The 25984-nt window shown below is 50.9% G+C and overlaps 9 protein-coding genes and 1 non-coding gene across 10 annotated transcripts; 5 read left to right on the forward strand and 5 right to left on the reverse strand.

The window, feature by feature from the left end:
- Positions 1–862: 862 nt before the first annotated feature.
- Positions 863–2515, reverse strand: HO133_000632 (uncharacterized protein; the record flags this gene model as incomplete). Its single annotated transcript, XM_037291570.1, has 1 exon — positions 863–2515. The coding sequence occupies one exon, from the start codon at positions 2513–2515 to the stop codon at positions 863–865; it is 1653 nt and encodes a 550-aa protein (XP_037151932.1).
- A 445-nt stretch (positions 2516–2960) lies between these two features.
- HO133_000633 (uncharacterized protein) lies at positions 2961–4212 on the forward strand (the record flags this gene model as incomplete). Its single annotated transcript, XM_037291571.1, has 3 exons — positions 2961–2990; positions 3045–3252; positions 3302–4212. The coding sequence occupies 3 exons, from the start codon at positions 2961–2963 to the stop codon at positions 4210–4212; spliced, it is 1149 nt and encodes a 382-aa protein (XP_037151933.1).
- A 255-nt stretch (positions 4213–4467) lies between these two features.
- Positions 4468–4866, reverse strand: HO133_000634 (uncharacterized protein; the record flags this gene model as incomplete). Its single annotated transcript, XM_037291572.1, has 1 exon — positions 4468–4866. The coding sequence occupies one exon, from the start codon at positions 4864–4866 to the stop codon at positions 4468–4470; it is 399 nt and encodes a 132-aa protein (XP_037151934.1).
- An 881-nt stretch (positions 4867–5747) lies between these two features.
- Positions 5748–7874, forward strand: HO133_000635 (uncharacterized protein; the record flags this gene model as incomplete). Its single annotated transcript, XM_037291573.1, has 4 exons — positions 5748–5790; positions 6056–6345; positions 6412–6868; positions 6928–7874. The coding sequence occupies 4 exons, from the start codon at positions 5748–5750 to the stop codon at positions 7872–7874; spliced, it is 1737 nt and encodes a 578-aa protein (XP_037151935.1).
- Positions 7875–8276: 402 nt separating this feature from the next.
- Positions 8277–8680, reverse strand: HO133_000636 (uncharacterized protein; the record flags this gene model as incomplete). Its single annotated transcript, XM_037291574.1, has 2 exons — positions 8277–8528; positions 8678–8680. 2 exons carry the CDS (start codon positions 8678–8680, stop codon positions 8277–8279), a joined length of 255 nt encoding a protein of 84 aa, XP_037151936.1.
- A 719-nt stretch (positions 8681–9399) lies between these two features.
- On the forward strand, positions 9400–13917 carry HO133_000637 (uncharacterized protein; the record flags this gene model as incomplete). Its single annotated transcript, XM_037291575.1, has 2 exons — positions 9400–12993; positions 13453–13917. 2 exons carry the CDS (start codon positions 9400–9402, stop codon positions 13915–13917), a joined length of 4059 nt encoding a protein of 1352 aa, XP_037151937.1.
- Positions 13918–14228: 311 nt separating this feature from the next.
- Positions 14229–16463, forward strand: HO133_000638 (uncharacterized protein; the record flags this gene model as incomplete). Its single annotated transcript, XM_037291576.1, has 3 exons — positions 14229–14275; positions 15654–16126; positions 16240–16463. 3 exons carry the CDS (start codon positions 14229–14231, stop codon positions 16461–16463), a joined length of 744 nt encoding a protein of 247 aa, XP_037151938.1.
- Positions 16464–18237: 1774 nt separating this feature from the next.
- Positions 18238–18308, forward strand: HO133_000639. Its single transcript has one exon. It is a non-coding gene; the product is annotated as a tRNA-Gly (tRNA).
- A 1202-nt stretch (positions 18309–19510) lies between these two features.
- Positions 19511–20536, reverse strand: HO133_000640 (uncharacterized protein; the record flags this gene model as incomplete). The annotated part of the gene is made up of 2 exons (XM_037291577.1): positions 19511–20397; positions 20461–20536. The coding sequence occupies 2 exons, from the start codon at positions 20534–20536 to the stop codon at positions 19511–19513; spliced, it is 963 nt and encodes a 320-aa protein (XP_037151939.1).
- Positions 20537–24376: 3840 nt separating this feature from the next.
- On the reverse strand, positions 24377–25887 carry HO133_000641 (uncharacterized protein; the record flags this gene model as incomplete). Its single annotated transcript, XM_037291578.1, has 2 exons — positions 24377–25746; positions 25794–25887. The coding sequence occupies 2 exons, from the start codon at positions 25885–25887 to the stop codon at positions 24377–24379; spliced, it is 1464 nt and encodes a 487-aa protein (XP_037151940.1).
- Positions 25888–25984: the final 97 nt, after the last annotated feature.

Consider the following 25984-nt stretch of genomic DNA (forward strand, 5'->3'; position numbering starts at 1 on the left):
TACATGGCATTCGCAGGAGTAGTAGAATAAATCCGTTCTTTTACTCAGGGCGAGTATCTTGCCGGCTTTTAGGGCAAAGGCCTAGAGCGACAGCTACTTTGGTCCGTTGATGGAGTAGCAAACATTCAACCATCAGATTACTTGGCACCATCCAGATCATGGCTTTCTGTTACTGCGCCGTTGAGCCGTCGAGCTTTGACGATTTTGAGGTGTTATTCGAGGTCGTTGATGTCGTTATAGAATATTCCAGCGAGAACGTGTGGGGACCAATCACTTGCGGGTGCTTGAAAGGCCGTGGTATCCTAGGACCTGCAGTCTGCCAGCAAAATGCTCCTCAACACTGGGGTTTCCGAACGATTCGTGGCCGACGAGTTGAAGAAAACTCGGGCCACAGTATTGACCTGGATCAAAGTACAGGGCCTTCAGAGCGTGAGCTGACATACTTGCCAGTTGTCAGCGTTAAGAATGAAGACTATCCGACCAGGTATTAGGGCTGATGTTGAAACCAACTCACGAGAAGAAAGATGAATTTCAAAGGGTCGGAAGGTTCATCGTGGACGGCAAGTACAAGCTTCGCAGAATGCTTAAGCAGAGGCGTAGGAATGGGACTTGGGTCAACATACCCAAGCTGTAAAGGCAGGAACCAGGAACGGTTTGCCTTCAACGGAGAACTACGGTCGATCTTGTGATATCGCTCTTTCATGTATGCGCCAAGGGGTTTAATCACGGCCAGGATCGATAGCGGATGCATGTTTCACAGCACAACGCTCATAGCTGGACGTGACAACGAAGGTAGAGACGAGATGTCCGCCATGGCTTAGACTGTCCTCGCGCAATGCCGGGCTCATGTACAAGTTATCATCTATGCGAGATAGCATTGACATGGATCCCAAAGCGCCTCATGCACCGCCTTTAACTCCCCATACCCAGCCTCCCAAGAGGCGATTCCGACTCGACGCCACACTGCATTGCCCAATGATGGCTCCTTCACGACCAAGAGGCCTGCGCGAGCTGCAACTGTGTAGCTTGAGCCTCCCTTAAACCCTTCGGTTGTGGGGCGGGTCCAGCGTGTAAGGGTGCACAGCCCCAGCAACAGAACCTCATACTCCGTTTCTGGCATTGGCATTGCGTTCATGAACCGGAGTAAACCATCATTCTGCCGTCTCGGTCGTTCTGTACAACTCTTACAGGGACAAGAACTTGGTGGCTGCCTTACACTCTGCACCTGTCGCACGTTGTGTGGAGGCTCTTGGGGGCCTTGCATCGTTGCGTCAAGATGAATATTGACGGGATAATGTTGCCACTTGGGGCCTAGAGTAGCGAATAGTTGTTCTCCGTACGCAGTTGCTTCATTCCAAAAGCTGTGCAGCTTTGAAAGGGGGCAAATCTTGCCTGTGTACACAGGTCGCTTGCCAACATCTCGAGCAATCGTACTCATCGATCCGACGGAGTGGGCCATGTAATATACATCGGGCAACCACGAAGAATTTGATGGTCGCCAAGCCGAACCTAATACTGGTGGAGTCGTGTGGACATGCATCTGTGCAGTCATAGGCGACAGGGAGTTTAGGGCTTCTCCAAGCTGATCCTCAAGCTCTGGCAGGGTAAAGTGTTTTCCTGGCTCTTTCGAAGTACCTAAACTGAATTCGAAAGCCTGCATGATGCCATAGATGCGATCAAGTGGATTTGTAGTCGTTCGATAGCGTGCAGCAGAGTACAGCAACAGAGAGCCAGCACTCGCATTCATGCCGGGATTTATGAAGCTCAGTCCTGATCGATCTACAATCAAAAGAAGGTCCTTGATTTCTTCGCTATACTCTGCATAAGGTAATAAGCTCGTCTTGATGGTCTGGCAATCAGAAATCAAATGCTCTAGAAGTGGAGGGCTCTTCAAGCGGTGCGCGAGACGGTATGGCTTCGGGACAGTATGTCCAGACTCAGTAAGGAGGATAGCGTGCTCGCAAAGACAGGCCTCTTGTAAGGTCCACAAAGAAGAAAACCAAGGATCCCTGAAGATTGATCCAAGTTTGCATCTAACACTCGCGGTATCTCCCAGGATCTGCTCAAGGAAATCCACGGCTTTGTACTCACTGGTGTTTTCGGCTAGCTCCATACGCTCTAAGTGGTCAGCGAAGTGTTCGAGAGCTACCATTGAATCCCTACAGAACTCAGACTCAAGTGATGTCAACCAAATATAGACTTCACCAGCCAGGCGGAAGATGTCGCACTGTTTTCCAATCTCATCCATCTTGACGTCCAGATTCTCTTGATCAATACAAGCAATGTCTACCCATACAAGGCCATTCGGAGCAGCAGCTTTCTTGAGTACGTTCTGGAACCCAGTAACTGTAAAATGATTTGGGGCAATGCGAGGGATCTGCCAGCTGATCCCCGAGACATCAAGAGCCAACCCCTTTTCGAGAGCAAATCTGCCCCATGTATAGGAGAGAGCGTTGAAGGGTGGATTGCAAAGAGTACCATAGTAGCCGTCTTTGGAGCGTGAGAGAGACGTCATAGAGGGAACATGTAGTAGTCGGCGGGGCCACCGCCGCTCTGTCAGATTCAACGCCATCAAAGGTAGAATATAACTAGGAGTCGTGCAGAGACGCCACTATAAGACAATCCGATGAGATTCTGCCTAACAGGATGCTGTCATGTCCGGGAAGAAGAATCCTGGGCCATCTCAGCTAAGGAGGCAAATCCATGAACAGCCGTCATTCTGGCCGACTGGGCGTCAACACGCCTACATGCGGTAGGCAGAACGAGGCGAGGATGTAGCTATGTCTTGTATTATGATGCCGAGCCCCATTATCTGTTTCCACTTGTAGACTACCACTTTTTCTCGCCGGCTCGAGTTGCTGAGGAGCGGAACACGTTCCGCGCCAAAATTCGAGAACGCGTCTTCTGCAAAAAACCACTCGCCATTTCCAGGAACATTGCATCACACACCGTCTCCAGAAATGCCTATCATCAATCGCAAACGTCGAGCTGTGAGTCGAAGCGAGTCTCTCACCTCGATCAAACGATCCTAACAAGGCATTTAGCAAGCAGAAGCCGAACCCTCACCTCCCCCAACGCGTCGCAGGCGGTCGCCCTCCGCTTCCGATGCCTCTTCAGTTGACGAGGAAGTCGATGGCGAGGATACGCAAGGAGGAAGCAGCAATGATCAGATGGTGAAGAAACTCGTGAGGCTGGCGCTGGCGAGCGAGTACTCGAGGATACCGATCCGAAGAGCGGATATCAGTGCCAAAGGTCGGAAACGCGCTCTACATCAGAGTCATGAAGACTGACAATGTGGCAGTCATGGCACCGAATACGGGGCGTCAATTCAAGCATGTGTTCACGGAAGCCCAGGAGCAGCTGCGCTCTGTGTTCGGCATGGAATTGACCGAGCTACCTGTGAAGGAGAAGGTCACCATCAGTCAGAAGAGAGCTGCACAGCGCTCCGGGACTCAAGGATCGAACCCGTCGAAAGCGTACATCTTGACTTCCACCCTCCCTGCGCGATACCGAAAACCTGGCGTTCTCCAACCTCCGCAAATTCCCTCTACAGGAGCCGAAGCATCCTACGTTGGCCTTACGACTTTCATACTCGCTCTCATATACCTTTCCGCCTCACAGACAATCTCTGAATCTCGACTTGAGAAACACTTGAAACGTATGAACGCGGACAACTACGTTCTGGCCGGTGAGAAGACGGAGAAAGTCCTGAAGCGGATGGAAAGAGAGAACTACATCGTAAAAGTGCGGGAACGGGATGGAGGTGGTGAAGAGAGTGTGGAGTACATTATTGGGCCAAGGGGCAAGGTGGAAGTCGGCGAAAGAGGCGTTGCTGGGCTGGTGAGAGACGTCTACGGGAAGAAGGATGCTGAGGCTGATGAGCTGGAGCGGAGGCTTGTGAGGAGTCTAGGAGAGGTAGTCATTGAGAAGAAGAGTACGAGAAATGGCGGGGAGGAGAGAGATATGGAGGGAGAAAAGGAAAACGAAGGCGACGAGGCTGAAGCGGGGGAACAGGAGGCCGAGGAAGACGAGGAGCAGCAGCAGCAGGCTAAAGGCAGGAAAGGACGGAAGAAGCAGACCCCAATGCAGACAAGACGATCTTCAGGGCGGAACAAGAAGCGGGCAACACATGAAGAGGAGGAGGACGAGGAGGAAGAAGAAGAAGAAGAGGACGAGGAAGGAGGTGAAGACGCAGAGGAGAGCGACGAGTGATGATGTAAATGTTTTGCATATTGTGGGTAATTGCTTTGCTGCATTATTCTTGGCCGTCGCTCTTAGGATGTAAATATGCTAACCTCGCCTTCTTTCGGCACCGTGGAGCCGTGGAGCCCGCGGATGTCAATGTTTCAAACCTCTCGATTAAACTCTCCTCATGCATGAATGCCTGCGGCTGCAACCCAAGGTGCATGAATCCTTGACGATTCGTCCGTCTGGAACATGTTCAATGCTCTCGACGTCACCTCCTCGTCACCGTCCTTGAAACTCCACGCTTCCCCTGACACCCTCCTGCATCAACTTCCCCACCACCTCCGGACTCAAAATCTCCGTCCGAAACCTCTCCTCCTGCAACAACTCCAACGCCCGAAGCGTAGGCCCCGGATAGTTCAAATACTTGATGTATTCCGGTCGGCTCCAGTACTGTAGATATGTCAGGTAGGCCAGGAAGTCCGGAGCCTGGAGCAGTTTGAGCGAGGCGAGGTGGTTGAGGTAGAGGGGGGAGGAAAGCATGGTGACGAATTCGAGCTCCAGTTCAAAACGGGTGTAGCCGCCATAGAGCGTGTCGGATGGGTGGGGTTTGAAGGGAGGAGGGTAGGATTGAGTGTCAGGAAGGTCAGATGGTTCATTAGTCAAGGTCGCATCGGCCATGATGATGGCTTGACGGCCTACAGGACTTTTCGCGGTGGCTTGACGCCCAATGGAAGTAACGAGACAGCTGCACGAGACCAGCAGCAGGCCTGAGCACAGCACGAGGTTTGAATGGGTTGCACCCAGGGGGTGGAGAATTGCGGGGTGCGCCTACTGGTCAGGTAGTGTAAAAGTAAGGTGGGTTGATAATAGTAATCTAGCTTGAGCCGGTCAAAGGGATGGGGGAAAGTTATGGGATTTTAGATTTTGACAGGGAAAGAGCTGGTGAGAGTGAGAGCGTGAGTTGCCAAGGCAAAGCTTGCCCTAAAGTAGAATCTGCCAAGGCTTTAAGCAGGACCCCTGGAAGTAAAAATGAAATAATGCCCACTTAACCACCTGGGTCAGGTCAGGTCCAGTTTGAAGAATGGATCAACTCAACTCAACTCCTCTTCTCCTTCTTCAACGACAACAACAACCACAACAACATCTCCTCCGATTCCCGCCTACTCTCCTAATCAAACAAACCTTCTGCTTTTATACCTACTTGACATCCTACAGAACCTGTCTCGCTTTCTTGCATTCATCCTAACTCACCTTAAGAGCATCTGCCCCGCCTGGTCGTAATCGGAACGCCCCCAATAATTGACCGGATTCAGATCTCATGTCCCTGTTTGAGATACCTACCTACACCTATACATACTACTGTTCTTTCCTAAACTCTGACTTCATCTTGACATCGCTATCTCCCCTCTGTCCCCGTCTCCAAAAATCATTCCGACCGACAGACATACAATACAAGACCAAATTTTAAATCTCAGCGGAACCGTTGACTCGGTACTCCATACGAGGGCAGAAAAGTCGGGAAAAGGGCGACGGGTGCTTGCAGAAGGTTTTTCCCAAACATGTCGCTTATCCAGGTCCAAGGCCAAGGCGGTCATGGCGTAGGTATGTGGTCCAGTCATTGCTCGTGCCTCGATTTTTCTTTCTATTTTCCAGCTTGCCTGTTGGGCAGAGATAAGCGCTCTGGCATGTGTCACCTGTTCCTCGCACCGACTGGCCTCTCCTTACCATATCGAATTAGATCAAATCAACGAAACAACTCCTGTTTCAAATCCTTCGTACTTGATACAAGACGACATGGGCCGCTTAAAACGCTCCCATAAACAACCAGCTCTTCGCCCTTCTGCTAACAATCTGTCTTCCACAACAGATTCACTCAGACAAACTTCCCCTGGCCTCACTGCAAATCTACCGTCCAACAACCCTTTTCGCAATCGTGCCGCATCACCAGCCCCGTCTCCTGTCACCACGACCTTCAACATTCCAAGTACTGCTCCCGAGAGACCAATCTCTCGAAATCCTTTCTTCGATCAGTCAGACAAGAAAGACGCGACAATGGTACAAGTGACGCAGACGTCACCTGAGAGAGGACCACCGGCAATGACTGGGAGATCATCACCAAGGAAGCCGCCATTGGCTGGACACGCCGTGGAGCTTTTTGTGAGTCGGTCGCTGCTCATGTCGATCAAGATGACGTTCGGTTGATGCTGACCCCGCGCCCTCTAGGACAACCTCACCCTCAATGATGGGCCTTCAAGCATCGGCGCACCACCCAAAGGCATGCCTCCTCCATATACCGATCGTCCCCCACGATCCGAAAACCACCCTCCAAAGCCTACCAATGGCCTGTCGGGACACCGTCCATCACGATCCCAGGAAGATGAAAAGCATCGACCACACACGGGAAGAAGACCTCAAGCGCCGGAGCAGGATATCTTCGCCGACCCCCCAGACGCGAGAAGACCGCATAGACGGCCCACAAGACGAAACTCGGATTCGTCCATCGCCAGCAAGCAATTGAGCCCGGAAGAGGAGGCGAGGCGGCGTCATCGCAAAGCGCGAGAAGCCAGGCACAGGGAGAGAGATAACAAGGGCAAACCACCAACGTCGAGGTCGGGAAAGCCAAATCGTCGTATAGATGTCATCGATTCTCTTGATGTCACAAGCATCCACGGCATTGGCAGTGAGTGTTCCAGTCGACGGTTTTCGCCATGCGGGACCTCACGCTGACCATGTCCATAGTGTTCCATCACGACGGCCCCTTTGATGCCTGCAACCCCCATCGCAACCGCAAAGGCTCGGAACGTGCACCAATGCAAGCATTCGCGAAAGACTCTGCCAACAATACAATCGGTGGCTCTGGTCCAGTCCACAAAGAAATCAACTTCGCCCAATTTCACGGCCGTGGCGACGAAGGTTTCACCGATTTTGCAACCTCGGGGGCTGTCAAACCTCCAGCGGAATCTGGAATCGAGTTTGAATCTTACGCAGGCTCTAGCGCTCCACTGAGAAGAGGTCCCGGTGTACGGCCAGGCGTCGACCGAACATCGAGCTTCAACCCCACTGCTCGTTTTGATCCGGTCCATGGCGAAGAAAGTCTGGGTCTCGGTACCAGCACATTTCTTGAGGGTGCGCCGGCAGCTCGTACAGCCATCCAACGCCGTGACTCCGAGAATGATCAGATACCGGGCATGGGCAATGGGGGTGGCCTGGGCAGAAAGAGAAGTTTGGCCCAGAAGATCAGGGGCATAAGCAATTCGAATCGCGGGGGTGCTTTTGCTGGACCGGCGAAAGTCACCAGTCCAAACGGCTTCTACGAACGCACCACTAGCCCCACAGGTGCTGGAGAAGTACAAAGCGCAGGCGGCATGCCCAAGATCAAGCAAACCAAGAACCCGTTCTTCAATGATTACGATGACGCCTATGAGAAGAAGGGACAGAAGATTCAGATTGCCGAGCAACGAAGGCGGAATGGTAGCATCGGAGGTGGTGAAGAACAGATCAATGCCAGGGCTAGAGCCATGAGCAGTCCCAAGCGTGCGCCTACAGGAGGGATGCTGGAGCGAAGGATCACCAACGATGGAGCTTTCGGTAATCCGGCGGAGCCCAGCGGTGGCGGTGGATTCTTGAGCAGGGTTAAGAGTTTGAAGGGCGGCAAAAGGGTGAGACCTGAGAGGAGAGAATATTGATGAATATACGCTGGTGGTTCTAGACGTGATGGGTGTAACGATAAGTCTGGGCGAAGGTCGATGGGCCATGAATTGCCTGGCTGCAATGTTGCTTGGACAAAAACCCAGGGGTGTATGGTAAACCTCACAGCGGGCTGATGGGCTTGTCAACATGGCCGCAATGAATCTGGAATTACGAGGGTAGGGGAGGCTACTTTGGCGTTCCCACGAGTCCCATATCAGGATAGATTGGACAAAGACAGGACCGAATCACAAATCTTTTCCCTTGATGAAGTGTTCATCCTTGCCTCAAGCCCTGACTCGGCAATGTGACCCCAACGCTCGTAGACTTCAAACCCACGTCCGCTCCCCAATCAAACCCTCCCCCTCCCCCTCTCCCCCCTTTCCACCCACACACCAACTCTATTCCACAACCTCCGGCGGATTCCCCACCGGCCTCACCATCCGCTCCAGCAGCAACCCGCGCGCCCGCTCCCGGCACTCGCCCATCCCGAGCGCCAGGTAGGCGAGCAGGGGCGGGTGGCCGACGTACGAGGCGCAGCTGTCCCGGTGCACGTTGGCCGCCCAGTCGTACTTGGTCGTGTCGGCGTGGCCCGTGCCGACGTAGCGCGCCTGCAGCGCCTCGAGTTGTTGCTGGGTGCGGAGTTTGTCGGCCTGGGGGGGGGTGTTAGGGGGGGGGGGGGAATATTTTGGGGGGGGGGGGGGGGAAGGAAGGGGGAAGGGGATAGGAGGGGGGGGGGGGGGGGGGGGGAGGGGAGATGGGGGGATTTTTGGGGGAGGGGAGGGGGGGGGGGGGGACGTACCATTTTGGGTTGGGAGGGAGGAGGGGGGTTGGTGGGGACAGAGGAGAGGGAGGAATAGAGTGGGTGTCTCTGTTGGAATATGAGGGGCTATCGAAGTTGCGTCTGCGGGTCAGATAGGAGGGACTGTTGAAGTTTCGATTGTAAATTTGCAGGGCCAACGGAGCTTGCAAGTGCAACAGTGGTGACTTTTCTTCACTAGCGGAACGGGTCCGCTTTGCAGGTCTTGGCACGATTTCACGCGTAACTTTTTGTGTCATCGTAATGTTTGCCGGAAGAAGGAAGGTCTGCCGAGGCTTGGCGACACAAGTATCTTTGATGCTCTCCGCATTCACACCTAATCAAACAAGTGTTCCACCTACCACTCATCTCCCAACACTGTCACTGTCTGTCTGTCACTCGCAGAGAGAGCTTCGCAAGATCTTGAGTGCGGGCCGAGTAGCAGGTGTGCACCGACTTGACCAGGCGAAGCCAAATCACAAAGCTTGGCGCTGCAAGCTGACAGAAATGTGCCCCCTCACACACTCGAGCCTCGCACGGACGTGGCCGCCCCGGCGAATGAGCAGAGATGATTGGCTACCGTTTACGAGGGATTTTCCCGCTGAGGGGCACCAGGCTGCAGCAGCCTTTCTGTAAAAGAGGGAGCTGTGTTTATCAACTCCGCAGCCTGTTGTCCAGGAAGATAGCCAGCAACGGACGACAAAGATATCGTGGTCGTCTCCTCGATGGCTTCCGTCGAAGAAAGCGCAAGGACACTGTCGAAGACGGACACACTCAACCAAGAACTATACCGAGAATCAGAGTTTGGTCACTTGAAAGAGGTAGAGCGGCTATTGGACAACGGGGCGGACGTCAACGCTCATGGTGGACAACGTGGCAATGCACTTTACGCGGCAGCAAGTGAAGGCCTCGTGGAAGTGGTGAAGCTACTACTAGAAAGAGGGGCGGACGTTAACGCTAAAGGGGGAATTTTTGGTAATGCACTCCAGGCGGCATCATGTTCATCTGGGGATAATGTGGAAGTGGTAAAGCTGCTACTAGAGAGAGGGGCGGACGTCAACGCTCAGGGTGGATTATATGGCAGTGCACTGCAGGCGGCAGTAACTAAAGACCACGAGGAAGTGGTAAGGCTGCTACTAGAGAGAGGGACGGACGTCAACGCTCAGGGTGGATTATATAGTAATGCACTGCGGGCGGCATCATCTAGAGGCCACGAGGAAGTGGTGAAACTACTACTAGAGAGAGGGGCGGACGTCAACGCCCAGGGTAGATTATATGGCAATCCACTGCAGGCGGCAGCAGCTAAAGGCCACGAGGAAGTGGTGAAGCTGCTACTAGAGAGAGGGGCGGACGTCAACGCTCAGGGTGGATTATATGGCAGTGCACTGCAGGCGGCAGCAGCTAAAGGCCACGAGGAAGTGGTGAGGCTGCTACTAGAGAGAGGGGCGGACGTCAACGCTCAGGGTGGATCATATAGCAGTGCACTGCAGGTGGCAGCAGCTAAAGGCCACGAGGAAGTGGTGAAGCTGCTACTAGAGAGAGGGGCGGACGTCAACGCTCGGGGTGGATTGTATGGTAGTGCACTGCGGGTGGCAGCAGCTAAAGGCCACGAGGAAGTGATGAAGCTGCTAGAGAGAGGGGCGGACGTTAACGCCCAACGGCTGCAGGTGGCATCATTATCTGAAGATCACGGGAAGAATAGGTGGCCAGACAAAGAGGCGGACGTCAACGCTCAAAGTGGACAATATGATAATGCACTGCAGACGGCATCATACAAAGGCCACAAAAGAGGCGCCTTTCAAGTAGCAGCTGAAAGTAATTTGGGGTTGGGCGAAACCACGCAAGTGCCCATACCCGAAGAGACGCGGGACGATAGCTCTGATTTTGGATCCGAGATCATGGGTGATGACGATGAAGACTCCGGAATTGGCGACTCAACAGCGACGGGGGACGACAGCTCTGGATCTGGATGCGAAATCATGAGCGATGGAGATGAAGACCTCGAATGTAGCGGTCCAACACCACCACAATATGATTCGCCGTTAGCGAGCCTCAGGGATCGTATCTCCAAACCGGTGGAATACTTTGACGGACTCAGAGCTCTTGCACATCTCGTGTATCAGAATTCTATGCTGCAAACATATAGCAAGAGCTACTCGCCACGGATGGTAGTCGAGCAGGACAAATATTCCGAGCCCTGTCCTAGGTATCTTGGGTCTCTGGAGAAACTTGCGCCGGGCGTTTTTGACCCTATATCTGATTCCGATGTTGTGCGAATTTGTCAAGACGCAGCTGTCACTCACAACGCCTTCGCACGTGACCTGCTTGAGATATTGGAATGCCGGAACGTCAATGCGCAGACCTACTCGAACCTGAGGAGGCTGCAACTTCATGGCTTCTGCTTGCAGAAATTCAGCATACTGACGATAGATCCCCATCGCCACAATGTAGCCAGACTACTGCCCATCGATATTCAGCATATATTACAATTACTGAAGGAGATCGAATCGGTTTTGAGAAAGACCGCAGAATTGGCCCGGCATGCCCCACCTTCCGTGGCATCGGCTAAGGCGCTTTTCGAACAGGCCTTGGGAGAGCAAGATGATTTACTCTTATCTGTCCCTTACTGCGCGAATTTCCTGACTACTCTTGGGCTGGACCTAGCTAGTCCTTCCGTCACCAGAATTAATCTCTCGATCCCAGCAGTTCTGAGACTTGTGGCTAACACTGTTGATCTTGCGGTGGCAAGTTACGCTGGAGCTCATCTAAGTCGATTTGATGAAGAGTATCTTGGAGAAGACATTGCTGTAATAGACGTTCTAGGCCCATTCGCGTCACTACACAAATCGCAAACTCCTTCGATTAAGCTGAGCCGCTGTCAGTTGCAGTGCCTCGATGCGTTCCATAATTCCCAACCTGTGTGGGTCTTTTCATCGAGTGACTGGGAGCCCCGCGGCCATCTCTTCTTATCTACCAAGGTTGAGGATTTCGCAGACATATGGGGTCCGCTATGGAAAGTAGTTGACCCTAAGGTGCATAGTTTATGCACTCGATATGTTGTGGGTAATGGATGTATATACAAATGGAAATCTCAGAAAGCCACTCCTCGCCTTCTGAAAAACGAGATATTATGTCACTGGATTTCGAATACCACAATCGAACGCGGTTCGGAGGATTCTTCGAACAAGGAAGAGCTTGTCTTTCCCGATAGCATAGATGAGGGTTTCGATGGCAACGAAACTTTGCTCATAGGAGCGGTGGCAGCTGGCTGTGAAAGATTGGCTTTGAAGAGGAATTGCAACTTCGATCTTGACAGAACAAGAGCAGCGCTGGACCATGATGGTAGAGTACAAATGCTTGGGACTGTGAAGGAACACACTTACAAAGACTCGGAGACATATCAGCTCCAGGTCGGTCACAGTGGCGTCAATGCCAGTGCATCGAAACAGTACAAACGGCGTGGCCAGTCTTTGAAACAAGCATTTGTAGAAGCTTGGACAACCACTCCAGAGCTTCGTGATCCGCGACTCTTGCAAGACTTTTATGGCGTCGAGGTCTCCTTGTGCACGCAAAATGCTCAAAGAATACAGCTAGGGCGGATTCTTGGCCTCGGCTCCATGTGTCAATACCTCAGATCCTTCAGATGGAAAACGGACTCTGCCAAGCAAGCATACTTCGATGCTTTGGAAGGCTTTCGAGAGGATAGTGACGCCTTACAGCGTACATGGGAAAGGCACGATCAATACCAGGATGATTTTGGCCGGGCAGTACTAGTTTGCCTGAAAGCTCTTGAGAAGACTGGTATCAATCACAAAGGACAATTGACTGCATTCCTATCTTCCCAAGTCACAGCGAGGCCAGAACTGATTGCTATGGAGCCCAGAGAGCATAGCTGGATCGGAATACTGAAAGACAGCGAGACTAGTTGCTGCATGGCTGTCATTGGAGATGACTGTCTTGAATTCAAGCACGGGCTTGGTTCTACTTGTGGCCAATCAGGTCGCTCTGTCCTCCGAACGGCTCTGGTGATCAACTGCCGGAATAAACCACGTGGACTCTGCAAAAAGTATGCTTACAGCCACGAGGCGGCAGATGGGTGGAGTTCACGATGGAGTGTAAGAACTATGGCCATCAAATCGGACGTATGGCTCGGCAAACATGGCACTCTGCGCCTACTGTCCCATCTTCCTGAAGGCACGCTCTTAATGGATTGGAGAGCATCTCCCATCACCACAGCGGTGAAGAACCTCATCGACAAAGAGAGACCCCATCGCGAGTATTCCGAGAATGTCCGAAAAGAAGCGCGTCATACAAGACCAGTCCCTCTTTTTGTGATGTCGAATCCATAGAATACTGTCTAAAAGAATAGAGCTACTGTGTGCAATTCGAGATGACGGCTCCATCTGTCCACACTTGTGAACGTGGCTCATGTACAAAGGGGCCAGAGCTGACATGTGCGATGCCGGCCTCCGTACATAGATGAATGCAACACGAGTACTTCGATACCCCACACTTTGCTGTGAGAGAAACATATGTTGTAGTTCATTTGCGTAAGCGTGACCGATCTTCGAAACGCGGAGAGTGCCAGACAAACTGCAATGCTGCTGAGAAACTGTCCCCCTTCGTCCAACCCTTATTACTCGTTCCCGCAGCGTAAAGCGGCGCCCATTTTAGGCTTGAAAGGGGTTGAAGCCAGGGCATAGTTGGTTTGGCGACCTCGAACAATATCTCCATGTATGCCGCCCTGCTCACGGCAATAGAGACCAAAGGTCTTGCAGGTCGGCGAGCGTACTGCGGCATCTCAAACCACCTCCACGACATCTGAGATGGACACACCTCCCTCACCACCACCACCACCCTCGAAACCGCAACCGCCAACACAATCCAGCCACCGGACCGGCGAATCCATCCCTCTCAACTCGCCCCTCCGAACCCACCCCAAACGAGGCCTCCCTCCCACATTCGCCTCCACCTACCCCCACGGCCACATCTCCGGCCACCCCCGCACCGCTGAGCAGCAAGCCGCCTTCGACGCCCGCAAAGCGGAGATCCTACGGACGATGGGCAGGCAGGATATCGAAAAGGCATACGAGGATGTGGTGTGCAGGATCCGGGAGGAGCTGGAGGAGAGCGAGAGGCGGGGCGGGGAGGTGGAGAGTGAGATGGAGAAGTTGAGGATGGAGAGGGAGATGGAGCGGCGGGTTTGGGGGAAGTTGAGGGGGATGAAGGAGAGTGGGGGTTGAGGGGCTTATTTGGAGGAAGGGTTATTCGGGGGAGAGGACACGGTCGTTGAAGATGCACACTGTGGTGGGCAGGGCGGCATGGGTGCGGCGATGTTTGGATGGGCACCTACCGATATCGCACGACGCATCTCGCTCTATTACAAAGGTGGAAACTATGACTTGACTGGAGCCGTTTTCTCTGCCGCTTGTCCGGGCGCAGGGTTCAAGAAGCCTCGAAAGTAGTGACGCGTGTGCGCACTTTACATCGACGATTCAAGAGTCTCGATCAGTCAGCCGGACTCGAATTCTGTACATCCTTACTACCATGTACGATGGGCGTCAGAAATCCTACTCCCGCATCACCTTTCTCCGAGGCCTCGTAGGAATACTGGAGACCATCTGTGCTTGCACTACCACTGCTATGCCCAACTAGAGTTCCTGAGGGTATCGCACGCTTCGCTGTTGTCGACCTAATGATCCATCTAGTGTCTGACTCTCGCGAGCTCTATCCGCGTCAATACACGAATCTACCTTGTGCGACCTCGAGGATCAGCTTTTTTGAGGTACCGCTGCCACCGGGTTCTTTACCAATGCTGGTGCAGAGACACCCTTCGCATCAGATGATGTTTCTGCTGCTTCTGGACGAGCGGAGGCTCAGGTTGCTGGCATCGTCGTTACCTGAATGCGTCATCTGATAGTGCATGTGGGCACTGAAATTAGACCCTAGGAATGTGTCCGTGCTTGGGTGACTTCGATAGCGACAATGAACACGGTGGGCTGTTGAGGTTACGGGTTCCAATTCATCTGCGATCTAGACCCAGGGGAGGTATTGCACGAATGATTGATCGAGTGCGTGGTGTGCTTGGGGCAAGACTTGATTCCAGAACTACGTATATCGAAGCTGGCGAGCACAAGGAGTTTGCAGATCAGGACTCAGTTCGGAATGGTGCACTGACAAATCTCTGCAATAGAGTCTCAGAAAGGGACTTGGAACGAAGGGTGCTCAATTTCGTAGATTCTACGTGCGCACCATATGTGACAGTTAAAATATTCTGTCAGCAGACGCTAAACCTTCTACGACACTGTTCCAATATCCTTGGGGCTCTCCATTGCTCCAAAGCTACCAGCAATTTTCCCAGTCCTCAGACCGTTGAGTTCAACACCGATTGAAAGCCCACGGTCGAAGGTCCCATCGACCGTATTTCCGAGGCAATGGCTACTAAGGCAGGGTGTGATTGCTATGCTTTACCGAACATCCTCCGCGCCCAGCAGTGTTCTATATGGTAAGAAATTGTCGACCACCTACTCATATGCCTTGATCGGATGCAGAAGATATCTTGCAATGGTTGCCTGGCATCACGAAAAGAACATGGTTCCCAAGGTTCACAAGTACCAGATAAATCAAAAGAGCGGACAGATTCATAGCCAAATGAGCCTTCTGTCCTTCTTGTCTAATACGGAAAGCAAGATTCGTACCTCTGGATTTGCCAAAATCGGACAAGTCCGCCAAGCATTTGGGTTTCCCAGCATTCAATCAATGCCATGGCCTCCTACAAAGCGGATTGGTCTTCCGACATTGGGAATCAGCCCTAGTAAAACCCGTTATAACACAGATGACGAGTTTTCTGACACCGAGGCTTCTCGTGCTCCGAAGGCCACTACTATCACCTCTGAGGCAGGAAACAAAGCTTTTGACATCAAAGCTTTTCCTGCTCCGGATACCGCTACCGCCATGGCCATTGCTCCCATCGCTGCAGAGCCAGTTGCACTGAAGCTACCGAAACACCAGACAAGACCGAGCCGCTCGCGGAGATCTTAGACCCTGAGAAAACAGTTGCGACTTATGGGTTTGTCTGGCATTACGATCATAACCCAGTTTTGGTACCGCAAGAAATAACGCAAAAGGATTGGAGATCTGACTCGAAAGAGCTTGTTCAATTCTACACTATAAAAGAAACCCCACCACAGAGCAGCGATGGCAGCAGCGCTGAAATCGACGACGGTGACACTTACTTCTCCACGCACAGAGCCGGAGTTCGCCTTCCCAGGAACAATGAAAAAAGAGTGACGTTCGGTTGTCGCTTCAATGAAAGTTACAAAAGGCTTAAGGGCGTCAAGGTCATCAGGAGGAAGTCGATAAACGCAGACGGTACCAGCTGGCCATTCTTCGAAGACTCGAGAAGACTTGAAGACTTGGCCCTACGTCTGAGGGATGAAGGAGATGAGAAGGGTTGTTACTAAATTGATATCATAACTCGCCAAAGGTCCCACCGTGACTCCAGCGACATGCCACATCTGACCCTTTCAGGAAGATGAAAAGTCGTTGATGATGATAAGAGTGAGCCGCTGAGTTCAGCGAGGAGGAAGCTTTGAGGTTGGTTCATCGCAAGACTCCGGAGCCCTACGAGATCGAGGAGACTCCTGAGGTTGACGACGTTACTGAGATTGAGGATGACACCGATTTTAGTGATCTCACTAATATTGAAGAGGGTTCCGAGATTCTTGAGACTCCCGAGCTTGAAGACGTTTGGGGGTTTATGGTCTTGTTTAGTGATGACATGTGGTAGGAATGTGGTATTCGGAACGTACCCTACACAGGAGGCTTTGGAGGAGAGCAGAGTGGGAAATAGATGAGACGCAGCGTCGGCACTTCGGGGTTTGTATCCACGTTCGCCCTCGATCCACGAGAAAATGCAAGACACAAAAACATGTCAGACAATATTTGCTCCTGTCACAAGTGCCGCCAGATCAGGGGCCTCCTCTCCATAGCATGGGTCAAATCCTGCGTTTGCTTGAGCCTAACAAATATGTAAAAACAGTTTCAAGCCCAGAACATCTACCATTCATTCGGTTTCTCATGAATCCTCTACCACGACTTCAATCTATAATATCTGATCAATCATTCGCGGAATACAAGAATCATACAGTGTTCTCGGTCCACTAAGCATCTACCCAATCTTTCATGTGCCGAGCTCACAATTGCACAAGTTCATGAAATGAAATTCCAAGTACAATGGCCAATCCTATTCGTATCGAGCAGGAACAGAGCAAAGGACTGTGACTGTATTCAAAGGCTCAAGCTAATCTAATAGGCTTTCTACAAGTTAGGTTTTGATAAATGTCTCCTCACTATCGTCAGGATTAGTCACGGCGGGAAGCCCGCGGCACGACACCTGCTCTTCCCCAATATCCATTTGGAGCACCTTTGCCAAAGTCCTTCTGTACTTCTTTGGGCCCCACCCAGCGCAAGAATCACATTTACAAGCCACCTCTAGCACCATGGCAACCATACCACCACCACAGAGACCACGTCCGTCACGGTACTGAGGCTCCTTCAGCACCCACCGTCACACCACTAACGATGCTCCCCACCCATTTTTCGTTTCAAATCGCCACCAGCTGGTGTTACAGATCAGAACAGACAATGCTCAAGCAGAGAAAACCAGCCAAACAGTCGTTGCAGAAATGAAGACATATTGCCAAGCATTGCCGTGATACATACACAGAAACCACAGGATTTCTCACTCGCGACTGTACATACTATATGGAGACAAGAAAATGATAGTACTATGAGAAGGGCGAAGTCCTTTCAAATGTGGTGAGCAGGGATCGTAGGCTTAGCGAAATCGAGAAGCATAGTATAGTATAGCTCCGCAGGCACTTGTGACGATGCACAACGTTCCGATTAAGATACCTAAGTCCAATCAAATTCGTATGATTCTATAGGCAAGACTATTCCCTCAAAGTGTCTCGCTAAGAAGCTATGCTGGACTGCATCCTCGCGGCAGGACTGCCGTAAACGAATCACAAAGCATGAGGAGAAACTGCTTACTACAACAGGAAAAGCGTTTCATATACCACTCGTTTGATCGTAAATAGATTTATAGCGGAGACATGACAGGTTGAAAAGTAATTCGATGACTCGACCTGTCCAACAAAAGTCGTCCAAGCTTCAGCAAGGGGACAACAAGCTAATTCACAACATTCAAAAACAAGCGAGGAGCAATTCTCCATCAACAGGCATTGAAGCCATCTCGGAAATACAGGTGCCAAGGTGGAGTCTTGATGCTGTACTATGCCGATACGAGTACTCTACAACGGCATGATTGCCAACCCTTCAAAGTAAGCTAGCATAGAGTATTCGTATCACCATAAAACTTTTTCCGTTTGCGGAGTCGTTGCGCTCGTCAAGAAGAGCAATCTATGTTTTAGATTTGTATCGCATTTACACTGGCAGTTAGGGAATTGTGGGTTGAACGAGGTCTCTTTAGGGATTATTTAATATATCTTGATCAAGGCTATGTATTAAAATAACACATCACTTTCCATCGAAGCGAGAAGGCGTTAGTGGTTTAGTGGTAAAATTCGTCGTTGCCATCGACGAGCCGGGGGTTCGATTCCCTCCTAACGCATTTCTTTTTGCGGGTTCGATCCAAAGTTTTTGCTCATCTCAGGAGTAAAGGTATCGAGAATTATTCAGAGCCATGGCACTTGACAAAGGCGTGCTTTTTGGGAGTCAAAAATTGTGCCGGGATTTGCCGAAGTTTCGGCGCTAATGAAGGAGGCTTGGCATTGCCAAATGTCCTCGAGTCTATTTGTTTACATTGGAGGGTTCGTGAAATGTGTGTTTTCCAACATAGGTCACTATGACTTCGAAATTTACTTAATATCAAGACTTTGACCATCTTGGATCCACGCCATCTCCAGAACAAAGCTATTAGCCTATTGCTTTTTCGCTTGGCAGTTGCAAGCGGACATTTTCAAACAATGCCCACTCCGGACACTCCCATGACGTTGACGGGGTCGAGCTTCGTCAAGGTCGTGCAGAGTCAGGCCGACGGCAATCTCTGTCTGTCGGGCTCCCGTAATGCAGCATTGATTTAGCTAGACATGCCCACGAGCGCACAAAGACGGAGGCTGCTGCACTGGCCACATGTATTGAGCTGGAAGATTTCGTCTCTTCTGAATGACATCCCGAGAAGCGCTGGGGACATCACTGACCTCGGGTTGCAGTGGGAGCGTCTTATGATATCCTAGGAGCTTCGTTAACGGCCGATCGAAGGACAAACATACGCCCATTCCGCGCGAATCTACTCGGCTCGACCTGTTCACCAAGCGGACAAAGTTTCTTCGAACGATGCTTCAGTGGATACATCGATCATAGCCACGGAGTCATTTCAACACGCTCTGGAATTGAATACCCACATCATTGGCACTGTCCGATACACCACCTCCAACACAGGATGGTTTGTTCAGTAGCTTGCTGATGCTGGCCTCGATAGGCAGAAATCTACAAGATTAACAGCGCCTTACAAGTGCATGCTTTTATCGAGCCAGTCGGATTTCAATGTTATGTTGAGGAATTGGATGATCTATTTGATTGAGCAATGCTAACCGTCAACTTCTATACTAACAATTAGACTCATACTCTCTTCCCTCCAAATGATAAACAATCATCAAATCAACGTTGAAATCCAATCTGCACAGGCACAAGCAAAAGGAGACAGTTCAAACCAAAGCTCCACGAAGCCCCAAATTCAACCTTAGCTACCGCATCCGCAACCTTCCCATGTTGCTTTCCGCCCTCCCGTCCCTGTTTCTGCTGAGTTTCAGCCTAACCGATTTGCAAGCTCATGAGCGACTTCGTCCGGGACCCACCCGTGGCGTAAGTGGTAATTTTTGTAACTCTCTTGTTTCCAAAGGCTTGATGATGATCTTGGAGCATGCGTGCTACCGGACGACCGTTGTCGGTCCCCATTAAAGCTTTGTATTGGGCGCTTCCCGGTAGCCAAACGCCGGGCTGGTTGTTACGGAGTTTGGACTCTGTATGGAATTGTTGTATAGCATTATTAGTGTCATCGTTCCGGATGTTGCGTTGTATCACCAAATCCAATCGAGGGTTCCCTTCCTCCAGGTTCCATGCTTGGAATGCTTGATCGGACCAATGGATTCTCTGGCCCTGTGGTAGGTTATCCTTGTTGGCGTAGCTCACTTCGTTAATCATAGTGCCTTGGTCACCGCTGACCTCCAAGTCCAGGATAGGGTTTTTCGGATCGCCTCCAACTTTATTGATGACAGTGTATTCGGTATAGGTGCCTGACCTTGGGTTCTTGCTCCCACCGGACAATGCTGGATCGCGTAAAATTGGACCGAGATCTGGCGCTGCTCTCATGGCTTTAACATCGGTCACTTTGTAAACATTTTTGAAGTTGGCTGCGTTTTTGTCGGGGGTGTTTTGACTGATCGCGTTATTCAAATTCTCAATGGCGGTATCTCCCCTAGCCTGTAACTCTGGAACCGTTAACGGTGGTTTTGGACCACTCGCTGCGCCAGCAGCAGGTGCCGGTGCCGGATCAGCAGATGTAGGATCTTCTGGTGCATCATCCCCTTGGGTTCCAGAAGCTTCTTCAGTCGCAGGGGCATCTGTCATGGACACATCGGGGTCGATGGGGTCGATGTCCACGCGCCGCTCCAAGCTGAGACTTGACAGCTCGGACTCTACTACACTCGAGTCGTCAGTCTAGTACTGTTGGACTGTCTGTCGAAGAAGGGCCAAAAACTTACGAGGTCTAGAAGACGCTCTGAAGAATAACCCACCAGCGGCAGCCACGAGAAGGGCATGCCGTAGAGTGAACCGCATGTTGAAGACGGTAAATGATGTTTTTATTCGCGCTCGAGAGTGATCTTATCCTGCGAGTCTCGTTCACGAACGCTCAGGAAATAGACAAAGACGAACGGGTCCTGGGAAATTGAAGCCGATGAGGATGCAAAAGTTGCTGTTGCTATTGGAACCTGCGATGGTGAAGCCGATGATGATGAAAGACTTGCTATTTACAGGCGGGAAACACTAGCTTTTTTATAATCCAGATGCTGGTGAATCTCTTATCAAATCCGAGTCTGATCCATATTCTTTCCAAAGCTCACAGCATTCATCTTTTCTAGCATTGAAATGCTCCGCCATGTTTGAGCTCAACATGTCAATCTCGGTCCAAAGATAGCATGCCTCATATCAACAGGTTTCATGTCAAAATCCTTTTCATACACCAGCAACATGTGTGCCTCATTTAAACAGGTTCCATCTCAAAATCCTTATTATAATTTATTGAGCTGCATGCCTCATAACATCAGCAGGTTTCTTAGATCAATATCACCGTCATACACCACCGGGTTGTGTCTTAAGGAGTTGGTGACACCGGATCCTTTATTATATACGCATGGTAATTTAAAAGTGATTTGCCATTTCGCTCTTTTCACGTTGCAAATCCCGGCCGTGTTCGAGCCAAAGAGAGCCTTTTCATCCAGAGATGAAAGTGCCTTCGCTCTTCATGCGTAGGCTGCTCATTTGGAGCTGTTTGTATGTATCATGCTGCAGCCCAAGATCCTACCGAAGAAATTGGCAGTCCTCCATCTCAAAGGTCTCAGGCTGCCCACCGAAACCACGTCATCTGATTCGGGGCTGTGTTAAATTGTCTTCACACTCATCTACAACAAATGCACGACCAACCCTGGTCCATTCTCTCTGATCTCATCCTTCATCATCCCAGACGTATCAGAAACGACAACGATCGCTTCGAATTTCCAAACCAGTCTCACCACTTCGACCAACTCAACCCATCTAGAGGTCGAAAGATGGGATACTAAATCAACACTGCCCCTTTCATACGAACAAGATGGCCCATCGCATCATCAACGGCATAGCAGGCATCGGCAATATCGCCGTACCCTGGGAAGACCCGAACCAAAGCCACGTTCTTCACTTCGCAAAGTACCGCCGTCCAGGCAGGTAGTGGCCGTGGAGACTACACCGGGGGACGCATCCCACATTTGGCTCTGTAGGACGTGCGAGGCAATCGCATAGGGTAGTGACACGGCGACGCAAACAGCCGCCTTGATTCCGAAATAGTCGGCTATTATAACATCGCACGTGATCAGGACAGAAACCATGTTGTGCATGCTCAATACGTCATGCTCGCCCTGCATAAAAGCGACGCTATTGCCATTGCTTTCATCATCACTGTGAGTAGCGACGGCACGGAAAGGACTTGGCCTGGCGACATTGGCCAAACTTGCAAAGCCGATTGGTACACCCGCAATTTCAAAGTCGGAGATTGTACCTAGACTCCCACCCTCATATCTATCGATAGCGTCCCACAGCAACAGACTCATTGCCCCTCCTCTCCACAAGCCCGCCTTCCCGAGCTCACAAGCCGGCACAGTTCCAGAGGACCCCAGATGACGGACGCGTTGTGCAGGAGCAATGGAAGAATGACGTTCTGGCCTCAAATCATGGCTGACGCTCTGGTGGAGGACTGACCTTCCAGCCGCTATTGAAAAACGACAGCAACGGAGACCTGTCGGAAGTGATCGACAAGGCAAACGAACGCCCTTTCCGACCCGAAAACAGCAACTATGTAGAGCAAACGTGCCAGGGAGCCGCTGGTTTGCAAAGCGCCCGAAGCAAATGCAACCCAACTCATCTAATCCCTAGCGACAACCCGCTGCACAGCGCCAAGGGAACTCGTGAGCATCTGAGGTTATTGGGGCCCTAGGGTTGAGTGTATCTGTTGAGGGTATTTACTATGAGAGATCCATTGCGTTCAGGAATGGTGTCGCTCGCGCTCTGCTGCTTCAACTCAACGCCTGCTTCGACGTGAAGACACAGACTGGGCAACGCACGGGTATGCAAGGGGCGGAATCGCGGAGATGAGCCGATGGGAATGGAAGTCCCAAACATTGCGAGTAGCGAAGGGACTGTGTGAGGGGAGACAGCATCATTCCTTTTGAATGTAGGCGCTGTACAACATATCGAGATAAACGACCTACAGCATTTGCCTACAGCGAGGACCTGCCGATATTACCATCGGCCAGGTTTCCAATCCCAAGCTCCACCCACCGCCCATCTCATCCTATGAGTTTCATCAATCAGCCTTGGCAGGGCAACCCACACGCGCCGCACAAAGACCAACGAACCACCATCGCGTTAATTTCCGGAATACGTCCACAGACGATGATGCGATACGATTACTTTTGGTGTCAACATCATTCTGTCAGTACCTTCTCGGAAGAATTGCCAATCTCTATAACTGTTCTTAGGGGGGTTATCTCAATACAGCCTAACATCGACCCACAGATGCCCGTACCACATGAAACACGCCCTCCAAGACAATCTCTACCTTACCCGTTCATTTGACACGCACTAGTGGGGCCACACCCAAGGTCCTTCTATTACCTTTTCGATCACATCACATACCAAAGGTACCGTACTGCCAAGAATGTTATCCAGCCTTCTGCCAAGTCTCCGACTCAAAGTCGATGAGAAACATCCGACAACGCTGGGTTGAACATTTGAAGGGGCGAAAGACTGAACCACGATCTGCGCTTTGCGTTGATCTCACGACGCAGCTCAGATCTGGGACGTTGTTTCTACGTGGCCGCGAGCGCAGGCTTGGATGGCGTGCATTCGCGCGGTAGCTGAGGGGCTTCGTGCCTTTTTCGGTAGTCTCCGATGGATGACTTGCGTCCGTGCATTCGTAGTGTCGTACTTACGTATTGCATGATGTTAAAATTATACACAAGGAAACAAATAAGTAATCTTCGTGTAAACAGAGCGTTTTCAAAGCTAGGATCGATTGAGAGGGTCTGCATTGAAAAGAGCAATCCCGAACTTCGTCAAGGAAGCGTATCCTCAGCTTCCAGAGCCGGAATCAGACAAGTAGCGAAACATACAGTATCCCCAGTATAGAAAATGATGGCGTGAGGGTTAGGCATAGGCTCTTCTGTATAATGCATTCGGCGGTGCGATTCTATGTTGCTCGTTCCGACAGACTAGCGTGCCGAGGAAGACTGTTCCATTAGCGATTGGCAGTATGAACATCTTTTCATTTATTGAAAAAGTAGTAAACAATGATAATACAGATACGTGGCTATCATATCAAGCGACCGTGAACCGTTCATCCAAGCCCCTCAGAAACTACGGTCCGATACAAGGGAGAGTATCTCTGAGCTAGAAGATTTGATAACATTGAGATTCTCATCAAGATGATATTGCCAACCGACTTAGACGACTTCAGCATCCGCATTGATTTTAGAAAGTGAAGAGCAAGCGATCTGAAGACAACCCAGGATGCAAACGTTCGGAGCAAATTGCCAAGGTACGAAACGACTCATCGACGTCGAGGTCATGCATGGGACAGACCTTCTGCGAAGCTGGGACAAAACCTCGTGGTCCTTCGAGCTCGGCCGTTTGAAAAGGAAGTCTTCGCAAAAGCAGTGCGTGTCATGACGCCATATTGGTGACTCCTCTTCTCTACAGAAGAACATTGACTAGTGGAGATGTGTAGATCTTGAACCAGGAGTTTGGGCGATGAAAGATAAGGTAGTCGCCCGTCCACGCGAACACCAACCACCCTGTGCTTGATCAATTACACCATGACAAGACCATGTATGCTTGACAGAGAAAAGTTTGATTCAACCATGTCTCTCAATGCTTCAGAAAAGGTGGAGGTGACGGGTGTATTGGGTAGGTACCATCCAGAAATTTCTCACCCCAGGCACTCTTTAGTGGGTCCACCCATTGCGCTCCAAGCTCAAGCAGCACCTTGACCATACTTTTCTGCCCGTGTATCATTGCATTGAGTATTGGTGGAGGTTCCGAGTCGCCGGGAACACCGTCGACGTTGACACCTGCTTCTGCTAGAATACGTACCACTTGCTCGTGTCCCTGTATGACGGCGCGAAAGAAGGCGTAGTCACCACTTTCATCGACCGCCAGATCCGCTCCATTGTTGAGTAGAAACCGCATCATGCTCAGTTGTTGGTTCTTGGCGGCCTCCCAGAGAGGGGTGAGGCTACGAGACCCAGAAGAGTTGATGTCGGCGCCGTTGTCCAGGAGCATCCGCACTACCTCTTCATGTCCGTTGCTCGCTGCTGCATGTACGGCATGCCACTCATTACCGTCGTATTGAAGATCTGCTCCCTTCTCAAAAAGCAAGGACACGACGGGTACATGGCCGTAATAAGCGGCAGATTCTAGAGCGCGTGAACCTCCGATTTTTGTGGCATTCACATCAAGTCCTTGGTCAAGCATGATTTGGACTAGTCGAAGATGACCGAACCTACAAGCCATCCATAGTACCTCATATTGCAAATTCGATATGTTAGTGAAACTACCCCTTTCAAACAAGCATTTCACCATATCAGTGTGACCGGCATGAGCGGCGTCCATTATAGCATTCTCGTATTCGGCTCCTGAACTTTTCAGATTGTATACAGGATCCAATAGCAGTCGAACAACTGGTTTATGATCTTGTCGTGAGGCTGATCGTAGTGCCACATAGTCGATATCGGCTCCTTGCTCGAGCAAACACAGAGCAATTTCGTGATGTCCTTGTGCGGCTGCCGCTTGCAGAGGGGTGCCAAAGTAGTTGCTTACACAGTTGACTTCAGCTCCCTTGGAAAGCAAGATTTCGAGCGCTTCCAAGCTCCCAAGCAGTGCTGTCGCAATGATGAGGTCATTTAGATCGTGAATTGCTTGGATTTGCCCTTGGCATGAGGAGGCCATCAACTGTGCGGTTCTAAGGGAGCCGAGATGGTTCACCGCTGCTGTACAAAGCGTGTATTTGACGCCATCTTTTGGTAGATCTATTTGTTGCCGGTATGTACCATTTATCGATTCAGCTGTTCGACGGATTGCTAGAATAAGGGGGTTTTCATCGATTCTAGGGTTCTCAACTCTTTTGAGCAACAGCTTGGTCATGATTGGTTTTCGTATATAAGGGAATGGTACACCCTTGCGTTCGGCGATTAGTTGGCGTGCGAGGATTACATCCAGTATCTCGTGATCGAGCCGTACTAATGAAGTCATTACCATGATAACCTTCTTGGGGGTATTTACGTACCATTGACTAGTCTGAGGGTCAAGACTTTGTGCAAGCCAAGAGAATCAACAAGCTCATCGACCACTTGACGAAATGGTAAACAAGGTAAGTTCATCCAGCTAATCTTGCACGGAGACATTTTGATATCAGCAAGGCTGATCAAGAGGTTGTGAAAGCGAAGAATGACTATTCTACACTCATGCAAGGCATGA

This window comes from Letharia lupina (genome assembly GCF_014066315.1).
Source record: "Letharia lupina isolate WasteWater1 chromosome Unknown contig_11, whole genome shotgun sequence".
In the NCBI taxonomy this organism is placed as follows: Eukaryota; Fungi; Ascomycota; class Lecanoromycetes; order Lecanorales; family Parmeliaceae; genus Letharia; species Letharia lupina.